This window comes from Uloborus diversus, chromosome 4, assembly GCF_026930045.1.
Source record: "Uloborus diversus isolate 005 chromosome 4, Udiv.v.3.1, whole genome shotgun sequence".
NCBI lineage: Eukaryota > Metazoa > Arthropoda > Arachnida > Araneae > Uloboridae > Uloborus > Uloborus diversus.
The window spans coordinates 51,352,737-51,367,913 of NC_072734.1; the positions used below are offsets into that span (position 1 = coordinate 51,352,737).

The 15,177-nt window shown below is 31.0% G+C and overlaps 1 protein-coding gene across 1 annotated transcript in view; it reads right to left on the reverse strand.

Moving 5' to 3' along the window:
- Positions 1–14,916, reverse strand: part of LOC129220566 (MYND-type zinc finger-containing chromatin reader ZMYND8-like) — a 163,794-nt gene extending 148,878 nt beyond the window's left edge. The window contains exons 1-4 of the mRNA XM_054854997.1: positions 14,906–14,916; positions 14,467–14,807; positions 1,328–1,457; positions 40–74 (exon numbers count right to left, since the gene is read on the reverse strand). Of these exons, the coding sequence (XP_054710972.1) occupies positions 40–74; positions 1,328–1,457; positions 14,467–14,807; positions 14,906–14,916 (517 nt within the window). The remainder of the gene's footprint in view (positions 1–39; positions 75–1,327; positions 1,458–14,466; positions 14,808–14,905) is intronic.
- Between the last annotated feature and the right edge of the window lie 261 nt (positions 14,917–15,177).

Consider the following 15,177-nt stretch of genomic DNA (forward strand, 5'->3'; position numbering starts at 1 on the left):
TCCTCAACAAAAAGAATATATTTATTTTGGCATTATTACCTTTTGGAATTTCAACTATATCTTCTCCTTTTAAACTGAAAAATAATAAAATATGAATTTTTGAAGACACACAAAAAGTTGAGACTACATAATTGTAACTAAGAAACTGTTAAGAACAAAAATCTGTCAAAAATACACTGTCTAACATTTAAAAAATTAAACTTCAATATAGGATTTTCTGATAAAAAATATAAAACATGAAGGAGTGAAACTAATCTTAAACACTTCAAAATGATGAGTCAACTTAGTTTAATTTTCAATTATTTTCTTATATTTAAAGCTAAAAAATTCCTCACACAGCAATGATTGCTTTAAAAGAAACAAGTAGTTCAGTCAATCAAACAAATTTGAATTACACTGCATAAAAGCAATCCCCCCACCCCCCAATAACCAGGAATTACTTATATGCGTTAAAAGAGTAGCTTATAGAATAACACTTGATACAAATCTTCTCAAAATTTGTACATATGGAAAAAAAAAAGAACTTATGTAACGTTTGGTTTCTAAATATAGATGGTGATTAAAAGCTATCTCATAGATCAAATTAAAATAAACCAATAAAATGAATCCCATGACCTAGCTAAATAAAATGTAATAACGCTAATATGTTACCATAATATCTGTCAGTTTATTCAGTTTGTAAAGCATAGTATGTAACATAATGCCTTCTTTAAAAAAATCCCTAGCTTAGTATCAGTGTTGTAGTTCTGAAAAAAAGAAAAAAAAAATGGCGGAACTTACCATATTTTAACACTAGATATCATAGTTGACAAATTTTGACAAGATAAAATAACGTCAGTTCAGAATTATTTATCTAATATATAGGTAGAACTAATATTGTTACTGTTGGCTCCAACAGCATCATGTAATGTCTAGCCATTAGTCTTCTCCGATAGTGGTATGGCAAAAAAAAAACATTGCAGACTTTGGCAGTTATTGAAGTTGGAAATATGTACAATAAATTAAAATTCTTAGACCCTTTCATTTATTATTTTTTTTAATAAGTTTCCCCGACTTTTGGCACTGATTTTCGATGTTTTTGATTTTGTTCCAACTTATTTAGGAACCCTGAAAGATACTTATTAGCAATTTTTTGCTACGAATATTTATTACATTACCAAATAGCAGCAATCATAGCTACATTGCTACACATAAAGGAAGAAAGAATTTGTTACCCTACATTAATAGGACTTAAGTTCAATAAAAACTAAATAGAAATATAAGAAGCAGATGTATGCATAAAAATACTAGCAGTCACTAAGGTTGAGTTTTTTTGAACTACACATACCACACGCTAACAGAGGGCAAATTTTTATAGGGTGAAGGTAGACTATCAAGAAAATTTGAAGAATTAGTTTTTTCAGATGAATCAGTATCCATTTCATTTGATGCCATTGTTCGTTCTTCCATTTTTGGACCTGTAAATAAATATACAGTCAAAGCATTTATATTTTTAAACACAAATTTAAAAATAAAAAGCTATGTTAGTGCTACAAACGACTTTAAAATATTAAGGCAAAAGAAAATACCAAATTTAGGTGTGAAACTGCAAATTTAAAAATTCAAACAGAAACAAGACACAAATATGTACAGACTAGATTTGTTAGTAAAGAACAATTAATTATAAAATATCATTGATGGGAGTCATAAACACGATGTGGCAACAGAGAATCTCATGGGGAACTTTCCAAAAGTCTCCCTAATTTTTACAAAATATTAGGAATTTCACTTCTTAGTATTGCTTACCAGTTTGACCACGGCCGGATTACTGAATAAGCTAGCTAGACCATGGCCAAGCCCTTGCTCTTTAGGAGCTTCCCAAATGGTTAAAATTGTTTTAGCCAATGACTCGAAGTGTAAGGTTTGACTGACATCGATGATTTAGCAAATTATACATTTCTGATGTTAAACTCATTCAATTACATTATTTCTAGTTTAAAAATGATTATTTCTAAGTTTTCTGATTCTTTTTAAATATAACGTTTTCAAAATGCTGTTGTGTTAAAGACAGTTCAGTTTTAAAATTAAACAAAAATGTATGCTCCAAAATGAATAAAAAGTACAATCATATAAATTTATTTGTAACACATATGAATAAAAAGTTTTTTTTTGCAAGGTTTTTTTTTTTTTTCTATATAAATCATACTGTTCGCTTTCCTTTTATTTTTTTCTTTTAGAAAAGACAAACAGCAGATAGAGAGGCAAGTGAAGAATGATCAAAAAAATATTTGGAATCAAACTGATTACACTTTCCACAAAAAGGGGGGGGGGGGGGTATAATCAATGGAGAGTTACTTTTGGGATTTTGCATAATAAAAAAATTTATGTTTATATTTGGGGAAAACTTCAGAAACACTCAATATCCTTCTCGACAGTGTGCCTATAAAAAAGGATTGTTAACTTTTCTGCAGGATAAGTCTACTTCTTTGAAAACTCTTTCCGATGTCATAAATCCTGCAATAACTGATTAATACTAAAGCTTTTATTATAATTGTAAACTATAAACATATGCACAATTTTAAAGATTTTTTTTCGGTTCAAGTATAAAACATTGACATTGAGAAAACATTGACCCTCAAACATGGATGCCCCACTACTATTATTCAATGGTCAGAACATGCTTACTACAAGACGTTAAAATTTGGTAGTGAGCAGTCTTATGTTTGAGGGAAAAAATATTTAAAACTGACACAGTATAGGCACTTATCCCTTAAATGCAATTGATATTTGCCTCTATTTTTCATATTTAAGAGTTAGTTTTTGAAATATGAGAGATAGTCTTGTTTTTTACTTGTTTGTTCATGTGTCCCCTTTTGAACAATTGAAGATATTTTTTGAAATTACCATGAAGTAAAGAAATATTTTTTAAAAAAATCTCAAAAAAGTTTGTACCGTTTGTGGACATAGAATGAACTTCAGCACCCTTTAGATATGGTTCGAGCAACCTACGGTGCACACACTGAAATCTGATATACATATGAAAATAATATGAAAATTCTTATATCGAAATTGATATACGAGTAAGTATCAGTAACCAGGAAAAAAAGTTCAAAATGTTTTGATTGTTTACATTTTCAGGTAAGTTGCAAAAGGTATTTTACGAGCTCTGAATTTAATTGATGCTTTTAAAATTCCAGATTTCTCCAACTTTCATAGAATGTTAAGCTCCCAACTCTTAAAGAGTTATCTGTTGCCACCTTGAACAAAGGTATAGAATAAAATAACAAACAAGCAGAACAAACATAAATAGCAAATAAGACAAGCAGAAAAATCAAATACAATATAAAATAGAAACAATTAAGAAGCAAAGCTAAGCAATAGAAAATAGTGAAAAACAGAATGAGGGTAAACTGTCATGCACAAATGCCAAAACAGACAAAGCCAGAAAATGCAAGTCAAAAGCATTTTTCATACCTTCAGCTTTAATGACAGTAATAATAGGTCGATCAGTAGTTGGAGAGGATTTTGGGAATTTTGTTGAAGCAACAGATAGTCTAGATTCATTATTATTCTTTTTGAATGTAGTTTTTTGTTTGGTAACACTTGATGCAGATGACTCTGCAGTTTTAGATTTGTTTTGCATACCTGTTGATGAAAGGTATGCAATAAAAAGACAATCAATTCAACTAGGAGCAATCAGTCACAATGACAGATAAATATGCAACATGAGAAGATGCAAAAGAGCTTTTTCTTATTTAAAAAATTAATAAATTAGTCAATGAGTTTTCATTGAAAAAGTGCAATCACTAGCAAATTAAAAAATATTTAGTAATGAATTAAAATAACTTTGACATTTATTTTCTAGTTGTTTAAGAAAAAATGACTATCACATATTCCAGCATACAATGTACATTGTACATATATAAGTTCAAACTATCATTTTTTCTTTTAATTTTGAGGTGTGTTCACTCACTTTACAAGGTGCAGACCACCCTAAACTTTGTGAAATATTTGCAAAATCAAAAATTACATCTAAACTTGGTTATATTCAAATGCTATTTTAAGACTAAATTATATCTAAAAGAAACAGTAATGAGCAAAGGGGGCCTTTTGATCTTCGCTGGGGACTAATAAACTGACTAGGACCAGCCTAGCTGGGCCCAGAGCCTGTTGCTGGTCATCACATTTGTATTTAAATGGAAGATAAAAATGGCATTTTTTTTCATGTTATTCAAAATAAAAAAATTTAAGTTTAGAAAGTAAGTCATTCTTACATTAAAAAATAAAAACACAGCATTTTTCAATTACTACTTTTATTTTCATGTTTTTTTATTTGTTATTAATTTTATATCGAGCGAGTGCCCTGCACCAGCACCTTGTATTTTTTGCGCTAATCATTTGATCACAAATGTGCATTACATGCAAGATTAAACAGTATTTTGTAATGAAACAAAAAAGTTTGTAAACAAAAACTAAATGAGATTGTACACCAACATTGGTTTTCTAACATACTAGATTGCCTTACACTTCCAAATGCTTCAAATATTCCTATTTAAGTTAAAATACATTTCTGAGAAGAAGAGAATGTCTACTTTTCTGTAAAAAGAAAACTAAAAGCTAATATTAAAAGGATATCAAAATTCTCTCAAATCAATGGATATCATGTTTTAGTAAATTTCAATTATTAATGTTTCCTTTAATTGGAATAATTTAAATTCAAGCATTACAGATATTGCTGAAATTGCAACAGTTGATTTTGTAAGAAAACTATTTTTCTTTTCAGTTGTTTCGAATAGCAAAACAACTTTAAAGAAAATAATTTTTGTATAGCTTGACCACAAAGAGAAGGCGGATGACCTTGAAGCGAAACCTCATTTTGTTTCATTTGTAATAGGTAGAATCAACCAGAAAGCACCTAAAAGTGAGAGTCGTTTTCATTGATCCTATCTATCACAAAATAATTACAATCAATCTATTACAAACAATACAAATGATGTGTTTGCTTCAAGGTCAACCGCCTTCTCTTCGCGGTCAAGCTTTAACATTTGCTTTGCAAAGCAAAACAAACATTACTAAAACTCCAAATGATACGAAATTTTTTTTTTTATTAATCATTCATATTAAAATACAGTATACTCCCTATTATCTGTGCTAATCACCGGGCGGCGTAACACAGATAATCGAAAAACACGGATAATCCGAAAAATCATTTAAGGAATATGCAGGGTAACTATTTAAGAGGAAATTAGAACAAACTAAATACTATATATATACTCACACAAACCAGGAACTTTTCTTTGAAATTTATTGCTTAAAATAATCGGTGATACATTTTTGTTTTCTTTGTTTGTTTAAATTGTTGCGTATGTCCGTACGAATTTTTCTTACTACAATTATTTCTCCGTAATCGTAACCTCTTTCACTCATGTAATCCAATAAATGTTCCGCAGTAGAATGTGTAATGAGGAACCTGCATGGTTCGGGTAATCGCGGAACGTTGATTGATTTGAATAGTCTTCTACATAAAACTCCCAAAAATCAAATCGGTTTTTAAAAAACTGACTTGGATTCTTCAAAAACACAGCTTAAAATTAGCTAAAAACGGAACGAAGCTCACGTGACACAAAAAGAGGAGGAGCATGCACAACGTCAAGATTCAGTCCCTGGGTTACAATAGATCCGGTTCCGAAGGAGTCGAAACGAAGGGGATAGGAGCGCAGCGTGGTTTGCCGTTGTTTATTGAAAACAAAGGTGCTCTTATTTTGATCTTCAGAAGAGGAAGAGGTGTATATCTTAGCTGAATCACCCACCCTCAACCCCCGAAATTCTTACAACCAGAAAACTGACTGAATTGAACATCAATATTTTATTCACAAGTAAATTACTTCAAATTGTTTACACAATAAATTAAATACAGAACATTTATTGACCCTCTATATGTCATGGGCGTACGGTTTATTGAGACACAACCCCCCTCCCCTTTTGAAAAATTAATTTTGAGCGGTACATCATTAATTAATTCAAAATAAAAACACTTTAAAGTAAAATTAAAAAATTAATAAAGAAAACAAAAATGAAACTTTTATTTCTATATTTATGGATACCACTCAGAATTTTACAAACTAGACCAGTGCCAATGACTGCAGGGTCTGACTAACTAAAATTGAGGCCAAGGCCTACAATGCTTTGGAAGCCCAATTCCGCCTCTATTCTATCACATTAAGTCAATGCAAAATAATGTTTAACATTTACTTAAAACATGATTCATGATTTTTTTTTTTCATTTTCACAAAAATACATGATTTTTTAATGCTGTCATAGGTTTTTTTGAAAATTCGAAGCCCCTTAGGAAGATTGACCCCAGGCCTAGGGCCTAGTAGACATGTGCCTTAATCAGGCCTGAGTGACTGTCACAGCTAGCAAAAGATGCTGACATTCATAAAACAGTATTTGTGTTCATTAATGAGGCAGAGCAAATGAACACTACTTGCCATTTTAGCCATGAAAAATAATGATACTCGAAAAATAAATTAAGAAGATATCAAACCAATTGCTAGTGTCAAGCTAGGCAGATACCCCTCCCCGCATGGAATATGAGGAATAAACCTTCTTAATTTAATACTTCATAATATTAAGCAGATATCAACGTTACTGTTTTCTATCTTTGTCAAATTTACGCGCTTTTTTTTCCCCCTAATGCTGTTGTTAACATCAGACAAAAGTACTACTTTTAATCACTGAAGTTTATAGATCGAAAAAGAAATAACACGGAGCCAGGGAAATCTTTTATTTTCAAAACGTTAAATTTTTAATTAATATTTCAAAACGTCCGATTTTTAAAACAAGGAGTGGTCTTTATTACATCAAAAGTGATGAACTTTGGCGCGCACTCCACTGGCACGCTGAATGTTTACGCTTGCTGTCTAGCACATTTCCAGTTTATGATAATTCAGAAGCGAATTAAATATTGCACTCTGCGGTAATGGCATCAGTGAATGGCATTTCATCACTTGTGATGTCATGTGCAGAAGCGTAAAAAAAGGAAATTGAATCTGCGCACCGATTAAAATAATTTTTAAGAATATTAAACTTTGTCAAATTATTTAAAAAATGGTCAAATTCTATGTTTTTAAGCATGCTCTTTCAGGAAAAAATATTTCTTATAAATTTCGGAAACAACCCCATTCTCTTTATATCTTTTCTTTTATTTTGGCCAGTACAAATTGATATTATTGATCTGAAAAATAACACGTAATGTGTTAGGTTAATTAATATTCATTATTTTTGTGCTTTTAAATGCTTATACATGTTTTCAGATTGATTAAAATGCGTAGTGAATTAATTTTTGATTGCTTCTTTTTTATCTGATGTAGTGACATTTTACAGATAAATATAATTCAGTTTTTTATAACAGTATTCCTTTTTTCGAAAATTGTTTTTGAAAAGTTAACAGTTAATAAATATAAATAAAAGTTTCATTTGCTACTTTTTTAATATTAACTACCTATATAATTCAGATTTTTATTTATTAACAATTAAATTACGAAGACGTTTGTCTATTGTGCATTGAAGTTGCAATGAACCAGCTTAATTTTTCTGGTCGCATGGGGGGGGGGGGGGTAACGTCACGTCTTCGTACGACCCGGGTTTTGGACGCAGAAGTTAGAGCAGAGGAAAGTAATACAATTCAATAAATGAAAACTATATTAATCTTTATTGTAAATCCTTCCGAATTTTCTACTTCTTTCACTATTTTTTGAAGTAAAAAAAATATATGATTTTAAATTTTAAATTTTTGAGAATTTATCATTTCTTCAGTACGTTTCTTCCTCATTTTTATTGTTTGCTCTTAAAGTATTTTATTTATTCCTTATTATTTTTATTCATGAATTTTGCAGACTAAAAATGCAAATCATCCAAAAAGTCTCTTTATTTTTTTTTAAATCTTAAAAATTACTCAAAATTCAAATCGAGACTTTTGATTTCAATAATTGTTTTGAATGCAATAGCTGAAGCAGAGCAAAATGAAATAAATCAATACATGAAAAATAACATTCTATCTTGAAAGAAAATAAACTCGTTTCAATTCGAAGAATTAAAAAAAAAAAAAGGAGAAGTGATCACGGATAGCTTTTGTAAAAAGTAAAACAATTTTATATAATTAATATACAATTCTGTTAGTTTCTGTAAAGTAACTTTTGCAACAGAAGAGTGAATAACACAGTTCAGTTTGTTTGTTTTTTCTCTCTCTTTTTTATAGTGATGGCATTGCACTATTTTTATCTCTTGGTACTCTAAAAATATTCAACTTGTTATGTACGATGCTGAATATTTCAATGAGGTAAAATATAGTACTTGCAGTTCGGCAGTTTGTGCGTGTAGGCATCTTGAGAGAACGATAGCGATGTTCTATACTCGCACGTGCGTCCATGCCAGAAGGAGCAGGGAGCGGGAATGAATCTTGACGTCATCAGCGGAGATGGGGAAACTAAGGGGGCGGGGCTAATCGGGAGACTTTAAAAATTAATTAAAAAATAACTAGCAGTCCGAATGAACTGAAATCGGTGTCTATCGTTATAAAATGGCTCAAATTTTCATTTAAAAAAATAAAAAAAATGCATGCAGGTTCCTCATTGTATTTTCTTCATGTTCTTCATCTTCCTTATCATCACTTGCACCTGAAAGAAGCTTTAAAAAAGTGTGATTCCGAAATGATGCACGGATAATCCACAAACCGGATAATCCGCACACAGATAATCGGGAGTATACTGTACATCTATATTACTAGTTCCTTCTTTCTCTTGCATGAATATAGTGTTCTCACTAGGCCGTTTTTGAAGGGTGCAGCGCCCTGCCCTTTTCCACATCAGCAGAATGCGCCCTGCCCTTCTTTTAGATCGCAAAATGTGCCCCACCCTTTAAAAAACAAGGAAATTGCACCCTGTGTTTTTAAAAAGATGCCTCAGGCATAGTTTGGACTCTTGCGATATGGTGGCAATTTTACTTGTCCAGGGTGGCGACAGGAACTGTGAAAAAAAGTTCCCTGACTTTTCCCTGATTAAGTTCATCAAATTTCCCTGATTTACGTTACCAATGATAATAGTTTTCTTTCTTTACTCAACTTGAAATCCATTGTATGTTTGTATAAAATGCAGTATTTTAAATGTTTTAAGTTGTGTAAAGTTGTTGAACAAAAGATATATTTTAAAAATATGCTACTTTTTTAATAAAATGGTTAAAAAAAAACATATCAAGTCAATTTGTTTTGGGGAAAAAAACCTACAAAACAGTATATTAAATTTTTCTACATGGAAAGATTATAGAAAATTAAAAAAGAAAAAAAAACTTTACTTCCAGAAACCACTAGCATAAGAATTTTAAGAAACTATTAAAATTACTCATCAAAACATGTGTATTTATGATAGAACTAAAAAGTAATTGAAATTATTTTGAACTAAGTTTTCAAACAGTATAATATTTGTTGCAAGATTAAGAAGTAGTAGTGAAAGAATAGAAGTAATGTAGTTATTATTATATAACTAGTTGATATATTTATGCAAAACAGATGAAACCATTTGACATCCATTCATAGGGAGCTTTTCTCTAATCAAGAACATAAGTTTTAATGAATGAATACAGCATTTTAACAATAAAAAAATAAAGGTATTTACTTAAGTACACAAGTTAACTCTATTTCAAATGATTTCAGTATGTAACGAAAAAAAATCTTAGATTGCTTTTGTAATGAAAAACTTTGAAATGCAAGAAAAAAAAAGAAAAAAAAAAGCAATTCGTTAATTTCAAAACATATAAAAGAAGAATACAATTTGGTTATAAAATTAAAGAATCACTTAAGTCTGAAGAAAAGAAAACCTTTATAATCTGCGGTGACAACAAATAGTATAAATATAACGGCAAAAAACAAAGTTTTTTTAAATTGAAAGTTCAATTTTAGCAATTAAAAATTAAAAACGCAAAGAAGTAATAACTTTTACGCTTTTATAGTATTAATTCAAAAACCAAAGATTTCTTCTTGAAGTCGTGATTACAGTACGCTAATTACTTCGAGACAATGGAATAAAGGCAAAGGAGCTAAGGCATTAATGAAGGCTTCCTCTTTGCCTGTATGGTTGTTTATTTTATGTAGCAATGAAAGCATAAAAGGAAATTTCAAGCTAAAATAAACAACCTAACAGACACAGAAGCAATCTTAGGAAGTTCATCCTGTGGTTAATAAGCAAGATTCAATACTTTGACGTTGAGGAAAAAAGATGCACAAATATGCGGCAGTGTATAATCGCACCTCATTAATTTTACTTTTTTTTGAACAGATAACTGGTGGAAAATGCATAGGGAATTAGAGTACTTAATTTCGTAAAGCAAAAAAAAAAAAAAAAAAAAAAAAAAAAAATTCTTTCTTCATAAAATCAATTTTCCCTGATTTTTTGTTATTTTTTTCAAAATTCCCTGATATTTCCCTGATTAATAAAGTTCCCTGACTTTTCCCTGATCTCCCTGATCTGTCGCCACCCTGTTCTCCAGCGATCATCTGCAAAAACGCCCATTTCTTATCATTATTCCCAGAATTTCACCCTCAAAACGGCCCCATGAATAAAAGGGGAAGCAAACACCTAGGCAAAGAGGGGAAGGGGATGAGATTCTAGGAATTCTAACAGGCTTATCAGTAGGAAACAAAAGCATTTTCGTCCTTCTATGGAAGGTGGGTTTTTGAAAGGGTGTGGAAAGGGGTATGGTTCTCTGGGAAGGGAGAGATCATTGTTTCATTCCTCCCCATCCTTGATCTTCTGATAATCAACAATGAGAGAGAGAGAATAAGACATTTTCCTATTGTTCCAGCCCTTTGTGTCCGTTTTTCGTTTGCATGTGGAAATTAGGCTTAGCGAATTTTAGTGCATTGCTACTGATTGTGTAGCAATCTTTTCACATCTGTTTCTGGAAAGTTAACTTTCTGATTGTTTCCTAAGTAGCATATAGTACAAAGCTTTTAGAGCTAAAATACAAAGGTATTTTTTTGGTATTTTGGATTTTTAACCCTCCTCTCCAGTTCAAAAAAAAAGCATTTGAAATAGAAACATATCGCTTTGCCAGGGAAAGTTTCTGCTGCAAAATATTAATTTTTTTCGTTCCTTTGTGGTAAGTATTTTTATTATCTTTGTATATGATTTGTACAACAGATTATTTTAAAAACTTATTGACATAAAAAACATACTTTTGACATACTTGTGTTTTTTTTTCCAACTAAAATGATCTTACACTGTTTCTTTTGCTTTCATAAATATTATAAAATTGACTTTTAAAAAAATTATCGATGTATTAAATTTTCACAAAAATTGTCTGAGATAAAAATCTTGCATTGGCTCGAGCTGCTTATTTTTGTTTTGCACCTTGCTAGGACTGCATTTTTGAAGCACTGCACACAGTATTTTAATTTAATTATTCTGTTTGAAGTGTAATTTATTTAAAAAGGAGAATTTACATTCATCATGATTTTGATCGCTACTAAAATACGTAATGGCACAATGCACATTACTAGGCAGTTTTTTTTTTAGGTAGGAAGGGAGATCAGTAATTAAATACTGTTCTTCTTAAATTGAAATTCAAAGGGTTTTGAAATACCTAGAATTTATAGGATAGGTAGTCAACATTAAGGCATGAAAAGTGTTGAAAAACACAAAGCCAAATTCCAGCATTATCTAAATGTTCCTATGGGGTGTAGAAAATATTTATTTGGGGAGAGGAGGGGGCAGGCTAACCCTTTTCTAAAGATAAGTACATTTTCCGTATGAAATAATGATATTTTATACTGAATGCAGTAATGGCGGCGATCGGGGGGGGGGGGGGATCATGGTGCAGACTACACTGAAATTTTGCAAGGTGTTTCAAGATGTTATTTCTCCTTTTTATTTTTCTTTCAGATGGGGGGACTCAGTACTTTTTAGTACTTTTTGAGGGGTGCATCATTGGTCTGGGCTGGGGGGACACCGCGTTGAAAAAGTGCCCTTTTTATAACAAATAGTGCCCCTTTCAAAGACCAGCACCCTGCCCTTTTTTTTCTAGAGTGAACACTAATGAATATATACCAAATTGAACAGCCCGATAGAGTTCTGCTCTTGCCATCATCAGTTAAGTCTACATCTATAAAGAAATTAATTTTGATCTTTAGTCACAACATTATTCCATTTTTAGCAAATAAAAATTTAAAAACATGTTTGGAATCTCTTATTTTCTCTTTGATTTTGTTTGCAAATAGCACTGCAAAACTTTTTTTTCAACCAGTTATTTTACATTTTTCCTCTCTAAGGTAAAATGGGTAAATTCAAAAATTTTCCCCTGGAAGCAATTTCAGGTTTTACCTCAGCTTGGAAAAATAAAAGATCCAGTTTTGACAAAATGTTAAAGATGGCTGAATATTTTTTTTTTTTTTTTTTAAATCAATAATGCATAGAAGTAAATCTATATTCAAATTGAATTGACTAAAAAAACTTTCTTACGATCTATATTAATTAGAATTAGTTTATCAAACAATACTTTTTGACAGTGGCGTAGACAATGGGGATAACTTCCCCGCCCCTATGTAGCTGAAACTAAGCAATTATTCATGCAAGGTTTAAAAGCTTAGTTTCTGGAGTTCATCAAACTCAACTAATTTTTATAACATATATATATTTTAATGTTACAGGCTCCTTCAATTGATTGAAACATTTATGATATGCATTACTAAGCTCAATTAAAACAATACAAGGGCGACCATATAGGGGGCAAGGGGGGGGGGGATCGAGCCCTCCTTAGAAATGAGAACTTCCTTGCTTTTAGTACTTTTTTCTTTGCAAAAATGTAAAAACATTTCTTCTCCAGCCATTAATGAATAAGTTATTAAAAATGTCAAATTTTAATGACTCTAATCTGTCATGAAATCTGCTTCCATGGGGAAAATATCTGTGCCCCCTTCCTCTACAATTTTGCATATGGGCGCCCATGAAGCAATACATAAATAAGCTGAGATCCAATGTTAGTTCTCATAACAGTTGAAAGACCAACCAAAGCTCCAACATTCTCTCAATCACATTTTAATTTCAAAGCTAAGATTTTCATGAAAAGAAAAGTTCCCAAATGTTGTTATTCGGACATATTTTTTCCATTTTACACACAACACTTTTAAATAGGTATATTAGAAGCATTTTATAGTATTTCAGTAGCATGATTTATGTACACCCTTTGCATAGGGTGTCACTGCTCCCAAAATCATGAAATTTCAGACGAAAAAAGAGAGAGAGAGAAAATTCCTATTAATTTATTACTGCACTTACAATTAAATTTGAAGCAATTTTAAATCTACTTCCTTTTATTCCTTTCACTCAATTAAGACCAAATTCTTTGACAGAAACATGACTGCATTTGCAGATTTTTCGGCTTTCTAGGACTGAAAGTAAAGTTTAAAATATTTATTTTGTAACAAAATTTTAATAAACACGTCAAATAAAAGAATTTTTATTCTTAGAAAGGCTGAAAGACTGTCCGAAGAGATGAAAGAATGTCTTCTGTCACTTGCATGTGAAAAGTAGGGTCACATAATTTTGAAACATTGCTGTACCTTTTAGCATCTTATATTGGATTCTGGTAGGTATTATCATTTCCTAAACAATGGACAGTACAAAGTGACTCTCTCTCTATACAAAAAATATAAAGCTCCCCCCTCCCTAAGTCTATATTCCCTTTAAAATGTTTATGACAATTTATCAGGATCAAATGCAAAAAAATCTTTGCAAAATGAAAATTGTGATTCAGTGTTAAACTTTTAAAATTATAAAGTCGGGGAGAACGGGACACGTTGAAACATTTAAGTTAGTAGTAATTTTTAAAAAAGGAGAAGATTCTTGTAATATTTATTTGGAGTGTTTTAAGTACAGCTATTATCCATGTTGTTTTCCAGACTCTGGGTCTCTCTCAGGTGTGATTCTTTTTGAGCAGATAGATATTTATAAGTTGAAGCAAAGTAAGTAAATTTTTCATTTTCTTTAAAATATTGAATAACCTTTTGAGGTACTACACTAACCTGATCTGAAATTATACTGTCATGCTCCTTGGAAATCAGGCTTTTAATAGAGTTAAGACATTTACCTCAAGCCACAGTTACATTTGGTCTAAAATAGTGGATGAAATTTAGTGTAGTATGGGGCACTTGGAAACAATGCTTCAACATGGTCCTTGTCTCGTCTTGCTTAGGATATGTACTAATGTTTTTTTTTTTCTTTCAGATCTTTTTATTGGGATTTTTTTCACCCATGCAATTTTATGATTATGCACAGGTTTACAATAAATCATGAAAATACTTCTTAAAAACCAATTTAAAAATGGAGTGAATAAAAAAAGATATCAAAGTGGCTGAATATAAAACACTAAATGAGTAGTAAGTAGTAAATAAACAGAATCTATCAATATTAAAAATAAATATTCTTTGCCACATACAAGAATTTGAATCCTGCACTTGCGCAGTTTCTTTGGATGAGTCATATTCATCTGATGAATAATGAATGGAATCTTCAAACAAAGTGGGAACAGCTCCATGTTTAACAGATACCTTTTTCTTTAGAGTTGCAAACTTGGTCAATCCTCTCCCAACAATGGCATCTTTTTCGAAGTGTTTGATACACACTCCAATGTTTTCATTCACCTTTAAAGTAGGTCTTCCAATTTGTTTTAGCCATACATTTGTAACTGCAGGGTCTTTTGGAAATGTGAAAACGGAAACATAAGGTTTGGTATGATTGGATCGACAGTTTGGGACACAGCACTTGCGCATTATTATACTTAGAAAAAGAGCTTAACTGTTAGTTACAGCAATAACATTGAAATAAGTTTGTAGTAAAGGTTCATGAATGCGTAGCAGCAGAATGAAAAAGTAGACATCAATGTCATGCGAAAAAACATGAAACGGTCACTTTAGGAAAAAGAGTAATAACTATTAATTCCACTTAATTTTCCTGTTAAAAAATAGACTTAAGTGCACAGGTATATCAAGCTTACTGGACGCATTGGCTGATAGAGATTTTTTTCCCTTTTTCAATATTGGTGACTTCGGAAAGAAAACGGGAATTGCTCCTATTCTAAGTCTATGTACTTTCAGAGTAGAAGTGAGAGTCACATCATTTTTTGAATCATAAAATGAAGCTTCAGTGA